The sequence below is a fragment of the Zootermopsis nevadensis genome, unplaced genomic scaffold (assembly GCF_977971745.1).
Source record: "Zootermopsis nevadensis isolate Lab colony 2312 unplaced genomic scaffold, Znev_1.0 Znev_ptg000021l, whole genome shotgun sequence".
Lineage (NCBI taxonomy): Eukaryota > Metazoa > Arthropoda > Insecta > Blattodea > Termopsidae > Zootermopsis > Zootermopsis nevadensis.
Genome location: NW_028259153.1, coordinates 18690245 through 18699194, shown reverse-complemented (window position 1 = coordinate 18699194; position 8950 = coordinate 18690245). Strand labels below are relative to the sequence as shown.

General features: G+C 36.6%; 2 protein-coding genes across 3 annotated transcripts in view; both read right to left on the bottom strand.

The window, feature by feature from the left end:
- Positions 1-164: 164 nt before the first annotated feature.
- HSPBAP1 (HSPB1 associated protein 1) lies at positions 165-7123 on the bottom strand. Of its 2 annotated transcripts, none has more exons than XM_022059489.2 (7): positions 6977-7123; positions 3729-3908; positions 3156-3292; positions 2788-2912; positions 2194-2315; positions 1394-1504; positions 165-1065 (listed from the first exon to the last, which is right to left on the bottom strand). In XM_022059489.2, the coding sequence occupies exons 1-7, from the start codon at positions 7037-7039 to the stop codon at positions 616-618; spliced, it is 1188 nt and encodes a 395-aa protein (XP_021915181.1). In that variant the 5' UTR covers positions 7040-7123; the 3' UTR covers positions 165-615. The 2 variants fall into 2 exon arrangements, with proteins under 2 accessions (XP_021915181.1, XP_021915180.1); XM_022059488.2 differs by lacking the exon at positions 6977-7123 and adding an exon at positions 4765-5070.
- A 778-nt stretch (positions 7124-7901) lies between these two features.
- Positions 7902-8950, bottom strand: part of Polr2H (DNA-directed RNA polymerases I, II, and III subunit Rpb8) — a 154497-nt gene continuing 153448 nt past the window's right edge. Inside the window, exon 4 of the mRNA XM_022059491.2 lies at positions 7902-8090. Coding sequence (XP_021915183.1) covers positions 7973-8090 — 118 coding nt within the window. The 3' untranslated portion in view covers positions 7902-7972. The remainder of the gene's footprint in view (positions 8091-8950) is intronic.

The following is an 8950-nucleotide window of genomic DNA, read 5'->3' as shown; positions in this document are numbered from 1 at the left end:
TCTTCAGGACTGAAAATGGAGGTAGTATATGCTCTTTCATGTAATGATACAACTGAAAAGGCAAACATTTATGTCTTCACTGCCATAAGATCTTCAGATCTCATATTGGAACCTTGACTACGACGAAATCACAAATTTTTATAGTAGATTATTACAAAACTACATAGTTAAATTAAAATGTTATTTAGCACATTTATGAATACAATTAGAACTTCAAATGTTTAAAACCAGCATACGTAAACCGGTAACAGAATGAAAAATCCAAGTTTAAGCATGGGCAGAAAGCCTACACAACCAAGGTGAGTACAAAGAATAAGGTTACATGACTAAACAAAGTAAATCATAGACTGAACAAGAACAGATTAGGTATAACTATGAGGTGAAATGTTATGCTGATAGCTTTGTAAAGTTAACACCTGCAAGAATGGAAACATAGCTCAAACTACATTTCATTACATAATTCACACAACCATATTTATCATTCTAAATAAAGAAGAAGACAAAAATTTCCATATATATCAACATTGAATCATTAGTAAGTCACAGACCTATTTTTTAATTATGCACTGTAATACAATATCTGTATCTTTTGTTAGGATCATTCATGGCATTCAGTCATTCCTGTATTAAAATTTTATCTTTTATTTTTGAAATTACTTCAGGGTGACAAAAGGCATTTATTATATGCTGCAGTCTGTTACTGTCCACATCAGTTGCACCTTCTGATAACACGTCCTCTACAGCCTGTGCAGAAAATGATTTCTGTTTTTCAATAAGTAAACTTCTGAACTCTGATGCAGAATACTTTGGTACAACACTTATGACATCCTTGAACTTGTTAAGAACCTCTTCTTGAGTCAAGTTACTTGATGCCAATGTTTGTCCACAATCATACACATCAGATTGTCCGGCTAACCTAGGCCTCTTCTTTACATTTGTATCATCATCTTGATCACCAACACCTGGATCCATTTCCCTGACAGAAGTTCTATTCTGCTGACACTCATCTACACATATTTCAATTTGTTGTGCTGTGATGGAAAGTGGATGATCTACCAAATCTGCCTGTAAGATTTAACATATTACAATAATACACAACGTCTTAATGTCACAAAACATCCACTTTACCTTTTATCTTACCACCAAAATATAAATGTTACTCCTACTTGTTTAGTATTTACTAATTCCCATTTAACATACATATTATTACCCATAATCTTACCTGCTAAATTATTTTATATAAAAATGTTTGCACGCAACATTTTTACTAGATATAAAATCACGAGCAAAACTGTGTAGCACGGTAGAATTACATACGGTCAGACAGTAATCAAGTAAATTAAAAGACTCCTTTCTGCAATTTTACTCGTAGTACATTCAAAACACATCTTACTTCATTTGGGTTGAGCAGCTGATGCAGTTTATGCTCCGGCAGATCCTTACAGACTTGTGATACAAAGAATCTGACAAGGGCCTCTTCAAGTCTACTTTCATCATCTGATGGCTGAAAAAATAACAAATATCCTTTAATTCAATGTGCCTAATACCAAGGTTAATAAAAGTTGTCCAATTCTTCAATGCTGATAATATATAAACGAGACAGAGAAATATCACTTTATAATGTTAGTTTAATGCATTAAAACTTTGTTTTTCATATATATCCCCCCCCCCCCCCCCCCCCCACCACCACCTTCTAAAATATGGCACATTTCTCATTTAAGAGCATTTAACCATTATTAAATTAAACAAATTTCAGATACACCCTTCTGAAATGAGTATCAGAGTTATAAAAACAGACCTTGGACCATTTAAAACTTTATGTAATTTTCTCTACATAAATCAGTTGACTTTCTAATAACACATTATTTATATTCACCATTGACACATGACAAATATTGCAGAGATGACCAATACTCACAATTTTGCCAGAAACTCAGGAAGTGAACAGACCATTTAAGAAAACTACATGTAGATAGAAGAAAAATACCAAAATGAATCTAAACGAAACAGGGCATAAGGACTTGAAGTTGATGCAACTGGCTAGGGGTAGGATATATGTCAAACTTTTGTGAACTGGTGATGAACCTTCAAGTTCCATAAATGCAGGGGATTTCTTGACCAACTAAGAAAATAACATCTTTCCAAGGAAGACTTTGCACTGTGGAGTTGGTTTTTCACGTGAACTATGCTTACGAGTGGGATCCAGGAATTGACGCTCACTGCTGTTCCAACATTTTCAACATAATGCCACCAGTGATGAGGCACAAACAGCACATCTCCAGGTTTCAGAGTCACCACACAAGCTTCTTGCAGTTCTGAAGATACAGAAAAATACCTAATAAATCCCTCCAGGCAAAGTCTACAACAGCGTCTGAAAACAGGTCTCAAATTCTTCATTCCATATCTTTCCAATAATCATCCTCCCATTCGGAACCACACAACCATGCGGTTGAAAAGGCATCATTAAATAATCTAACACACAGTATCACCATTTTCTTTACATGATTATACCTACATACCTGTTTCAGCATTTATATTTATAGTGGTCTCTTCACTATTTCACCTTGTACAGATAAATTAACTTCTGAATACTTTTAATCTTTCACCTTATTATTAATGTATCCTCTATGAAGATTACTGATGTTTCAGATCTGTTACTGCTTTCGTCATCAGGGTGACAAATCTTTGCCCTGATGATGGAGGCAGTAAGCATCTATGAAACATCAGTCAACTTCTACAAGACTAAATGGCAAAATATCTAAAAATGTCGCCATCTTCAATACTTACCATCTGCCATGTTTGGGTCTGGACTGTAGAAATTTAAGTTGCTATATATACTTGATTCTTCATATGGAGTTCGAGTTGGCAGCAATGATGAGGTTCTCTCAGGTGGGAATAAAATCCATTGTTTCCTGATATTAAGAGAATAATTAAATTTTTCAGCATTTTTATACATTCAAATACATCATTACTTTAGTTTAGGTTGTGTGTATTATATGAATGAGTAAGTAGTTTTTTATTGTTTTACCCATCTCATAGATCATACTGTTGTTATACAGTGATTCCGAGCTTTGCGCAGGCTTTACATAGTGCATCCACACTGGCACTTAATACTACAACACAAGCACAAACCCACATGACCAGCAGTAACGTACCTACCATACACCTGTGCCACTAAGTTACAGCCGTACGTGTCCAAGTGACATGGAGTGTGTGCTCCATCATTTCCAATCCATATTGTTGAAACTGAACCTTCTCTCTCTGGGAAACCAAAGTTTTTCCATGACACAGCCTGTTATTGAATAAATTCATTCATTCCTTTTAACAGATTACCAAGTTTAGTAAATATTAAATACATTCTACTTCGTCTGTGTTTAGATAATAATGCTATTTCAACTGCTTTGGTTATATAGTGTCAATGAAAAATGGCATGATGATCATGGCTTATTTGGCAACAATGTGGAAGGAACGCAACTGTCGACTCTTTCATAGTACTATTGTAGCCTTTGGCTGGAGCGGCTACAGAAAACTTTGAAAAACATTAATCATACAGTTAGGATTTAACCAAGATCATGTGGCAGTAGATTACATAATATGTAATGGAATGAGCCAACTAAATATCAGGTATAATGATAGGATTTTGTATTAATAATATTTATACCTCCAGATTCTTTCAGAGTTAGATAGAAAGAATTTATATGAACACCAGATAATTTAATTTAACTTACATTTAGAAGGCTCTGATGGTCAGAAAACCATTCATTCATGTACTTGTAATCAAAGTACATCCATCTACTGCATTCTTCACCACATACATTTTCTTCTTTCTTTGAATCACTTTTTTCCAACTCAACAAATTCCTTCATAGTTAAATTTATTTTTTTACACAATCCTTCCCATTGCGGAACCTACAAAAAAAGAGTATACAATGCTTCCCCAAATATTAAAGGTTTGTGTGTGTGTGTGTGTATATATATATATATATCCTTTTACCACTGATTTGTATGAGTGTGAGACACTGGACCTCACACTAAAGAAACAACATAAATTCCAAGTACTAACCTGAAAAGAAAGTACTAGGAAGTAGCAAATATATGAAACTACCAGTGGCTCAGGTATTTGGAATTTTCATGAAGATTCTTTTCATTTGCAACAAGTGCAAGTGTGTTATGAAGAAAATAATTTTAATCATGAATAAACTTGGGAGGGGGATAAAGATAAGCACAAAATAATAATGTAATGAGGACACTTTGTATAAAAGGAGCTGCAAGGGGAAAGTTATTTTGTGTCAATATGTTGTACAATAAATCATTTGCCAAATTTTACAGGATTCACAATTAAACATTTTAAAATTGCTGCACAAAGTTTAGGGTCCCTGGATATTAAAAATACTAACATGACAGTATGGATTTTACAAACGACCCTAACGAATGTGATCCAGAGACCTTTGGTTATTTAACAACACTCCTTAAAATTTATAGGTTATACAGTATCAAATGGAAAGATAAATTTTTGAGAAAATATTGAGTGCTGACTAGATAATACTGAACGTTTATTCACAGACAGCAGCTCAAATTTTTAATTCTGAACATATGACTCAATGCTTAGCACATCAGCACCTTACAACGAACACAAATCCTAAACGTTTTAACATAACCTTAAAATCGACAAGACGTTTTATGTAAGCTTGTGAAAAAACACTAAAACACAGTCTATTCTGTTTGTAATAACATTTAACAACAATATATTGCTACCTTAACTTACTTTCGTGCTTTTTCGAACACCTGATCGAAATGTAAGAACCTGTTCATCCAATTTTTCTGCCCACGTATCCAAACTCCATGACAGTATTTCCCAATCCTCAATGAACCTATTAAAAACAACAGGCACCTTAAATCCCCGCAGAATCATATGCCGCATTAGAGGATAAGGCGGTAGTTCACTTGCTGCCATTACAACATACTTCGTATAAACAATTCACGTAATACTTTCTTTCTTTGCTGTTGCTTTAAAAGTAATGGGGTTTCGCGGGGGGGATAGAAGGCACCTACCACCATGTTGGCCTTTCAGGCTGAAAATTTCCCCACTCCTTACACGACAAATGTTCCACCGTTATAACTACATTTAAATTCAAAAACATAATTCTGGAGCAGGACCTGTCAAATAGATCAGAATTGGAAACAGCTCCAACATTCTTAACATCAGCACTATATGGGCGTGAGAGGTTAGCGTCACGCCTCGGCCGCTCTTTACCCCCGGGAAAGGACCAGATACCCATTGGATAGGAGGCTGGGTGGGCCCCAGAGCCTCTCTCCCCCGTCGGGGATCGAAACCCAATCGTCCAGTCCGTAGCCAGTCAATATGCTGAGTGACCTACCCCGAAGATTTGTAGAAGAATCACCGAAATCCCCCCCCCCCCCCCCAGGTCAACCCGGAAGCATTAATGACATTTTTTCTGTACCGATTTCCATGAATTTTTAAACGAAGCTTACGCTATAGGTGACTACTCCAAACTTACACAAAATAATTCTCAACGATTCTAAACATCATTGTGGCGGTTGCTTGATTTCGTGAGCTGGGATCTCTACTATTCTATATATGATGTCCTGCGAGATGAAAATATAACAGCGTTTTAAGAGATGAAGACGTATGTCTTCTGGGATGTTGCGCCGTGTAGTCTGCTAGAATTTTCAGAGGAGTTAACTGCCTCTGTTACCATCACCCTGATGATGGAGAGAATAAGCTCTTTTGAAACGTCAATAAATATCTGTCTACCAGACTACAACGGATCAACATCCGAAAAGACAACAATCTTCATACTAGTTGCCATGATAACCTCAAATTTCATATTTCAAAAGTTGTATAATTCAGGTTCATCGAGTAACATGGCATATTTCTTACTACACTACAGTTGCACAGAGACAATTGAATAACGCCCGTGGTATTGTACGGCTTCGCAAATTCTTATACTGCTGGCCGCAATTGACAATTACGAGCTTTCGAGAGAAACCTTACAATTACAGACTGCTGGGACATACGGTGGTTTAATCTACAGCTCTTTACAGTTTAGTTTCTCAAGCGACGTTCCACTCAAATCCTAGGTAACATTTAAAAATAATGTAATTGTGCATATTCCTTTATGAAAAGCCAATAGTAACCCAGACGGTAAAAACTTACCTACCAAAAATGAAATTCGAAGGTTTATTAGAATTCACTGCTGGACCTTATCGTGAACCAGCTGAATCCAATTCACAGCCTCATCCGGTTCCTTAAGCTCCATTTTAGTATTAAACTTATCATGTGTAATACTACACGCGTGACAATGACCTCGACACATGGCCTTTCCATTTAATCATACTAATCGTATTTTGCAGAGTATAAATTATGTAGCTCCTCATTACGTAAGTTTGTCTGGCTTCCAGCTACTTCCTAGCTTTAAATATATTCTCAGAATCGTGTTATCAGACACTCTCAATGTACGCAATTTCCTTAGGACGAGAGGCCTAACTTACAAGGTAAAATTTAGGCTATAAAGTTTTGTGCATTTTAATCGTAGGAACAGAAAATACTCTCAATCGAAAAGTAGCAAACATTCGCTGAATGTTCCCCGTCTTAATTTCATCCCTAATGTAATTTTACTATTGTCGTCGCCTAATATTTTAAATCTTAACACATTTTCGAATGATCGTGTTATCTTTACATCAACTTTTGCCCTGAATTCTGGTCTGCGTTTACTTATTTCGTTTCAAATAACTCCACGAAGTAACTTAACGTCGCCGCTGAGTTGGCACTACTGCTTCGAATTTTCAGGTTCAAGGTTCAGTTTGCACATATGAAAACTAATGAACGGATACATTAATTATGATTAAATCCTAATCGTCCTGATGACGGAGGTAGGAAGAACCTCTGACTATACGGCGCTAAGCCCCATGACAGCCTTCTTCGTACTCAGCGCCGTGAAAACTTCAAATCTTACCTTTCTGTTGGTCAACAGGTTACAGACATTCGCAAGTTGTCGTAACAAAGACGTTGACGTCATGTCATCTCCTCCAGTTTACCTTAGGAAAACACCCGGGAGAAAAATGTACAGTCTTCAGAGTTCACCATTGTTATTCTTTGGAGAAATTTAAGAAGGCTGTTGAAACTAACTTGTTTACTTCAACACCCACATACTTTGCAAGTCCGCTTAAGATGTAGGCTATTTACGAACTACTCTGGCGTGTACGCAGACATGAGCCTATCAACTTCGCACATCTCAGTTTGTGTCTGTCCACATGTAACAAATTCACAGCCTTCTGAAATACTTAATTTCCTTAGGAATGTTCCATAAGCTGTAATATTAACACTATAAATGCTACTTTTACGTAAGAAACTTTATTTTGAGGTTATCTTTTTTTCTAGCTAATAAGTAATTTATATTATTGGTAAGTCGGAAGTAGCTTTAATCCGTTTTCAGATTAACAGACCCTATCTTACGCCATGTGAAATTAATTCACAGCGAAAGGTTCGATAATTGAAACACTAGGATTCGATAATTATCGTTGTAATAGTGTATGTATTTCTCGAGAGTTCACAGTTGTCCAATAGCAACAGCTGTTCCGATATATTCCTCAACAGCAGTGAAAGCGACACGCATACTTACCACAACAGATTCATTCGGAAGATAGGAAGACCAAGAACTGCCTTACGTGATGTATGCTTACGTAGTGAATTATCAGTCATGATCCGCTGCAGGCACAATGATGGGCAGGGAATAGGCAGGAAAACCTGGGAACGAACAGTTAGATAGGAACTTTAGACAAGAATATCGGCGCAAAGTAAAATTGTGAAGAAATCATTGCAGTATTATTTTGTTTTGTGGAAATTTTATCACAGACATAACTTTATTAAGAAGTGCCTCACACGTTAATATAATATTTTATTACAAAATTGTTCTTACAAATATATAATTTAGTTTTGATAAAAACTCGGATCAGAAGGCGAGTTTCTTCATGAGCAGATATATATGTTGATCCACTTCAAATCCATGCAAGTTGTTGGCATCGCCTTGCAGTCGCATCAGAAGACCACCGAATGACACGTAAGATGCCCTGCAAACACAGAGAAATCAGTTTGGTTAGAGATGTAGAAATCCGGATAAAAAGTCGTCCTAATGCTTTTCATCATTCACTTGGGGGGGGATTATCACGACTACATTTAAAGACATTAAAAACAAAAATAAAAGAATATCGACCAAGTTTCGACGTTTCTGCGTCTCTGGTTTGGTATGTAGGCGACAAAAGGAACCTGCACAGTGAAAAACGACGTCATTTAAGAAACAAACAATTTCATTACAGCTAATTTTGAAGGAAAATCCGGGCGAGATATTTTACGGGTATGAAACGTGGTCTATCGTTTTAAAAGTAAATTTCAAATTATTAGCTGGCTTATTTGAAAACACGATGTTCAGAAATGTATCTGTAAGCTACCGTAATTGAGGAGGACGGAAGTGGACCTAATTAAGTAAATTTCGAATATTTCATAATTAGGCTATGCACTGGCGACCGTAGTCGTAGATTCTTAGAAAGAAAACGGTGACATGAACAACAAGAAATTGATAAAATAGGCACAGGAAGAAGATACGAAATACGCAAGCAGACAACCAGAAATACATAAATGAAGACTGGTTTAAAAATCTACAAATCTATTTTACAGCCACATAAACAAATCAGCTTGGCCTTTAGACTAAAGGCATTAAGACATACGAGGTACTATGATGAGCAAGTCATTTTTGTTGCATGTTGCAAGCTTCGAACCCGGCAGAGGGAGCGAGGATACATTCCTAGGCCCGGGAACTACTTCGTTCCTCATTTAAATATAGTAGGCTGGTCTGGGCTACGGACCGCTGCATGCCTTTGGCAATGGCGACATCTGGACTGGTCTTTCGGGACAGTGCACGGGATCGGTCGGG

Bases quoted from the DNA above. Each gene is read 5' to 3' on its own strand.
- HSPBAP1 (XM_022059488.2), bottom strand. From the start codon at position 4,953: ATGGCAGCAAGTGAACTACCGCCTTATCCTCTAATGCGGCATATGATT. The intron at 3,909-4,764 runs GTAAGTTAAGGT...CTTTTTTTGTAG, and splicing joins GTGTTCGAAAAAGCACGAAA to GTTCCGCAATGGGAAGGATT. The intron at 1,505-2,193 runs GTAAGCATAGTT...TTATTTTTTCAG, and splicing joins TCAATTCCTGGATCCCACTC to CCATCAGATGATGAAAGTAG.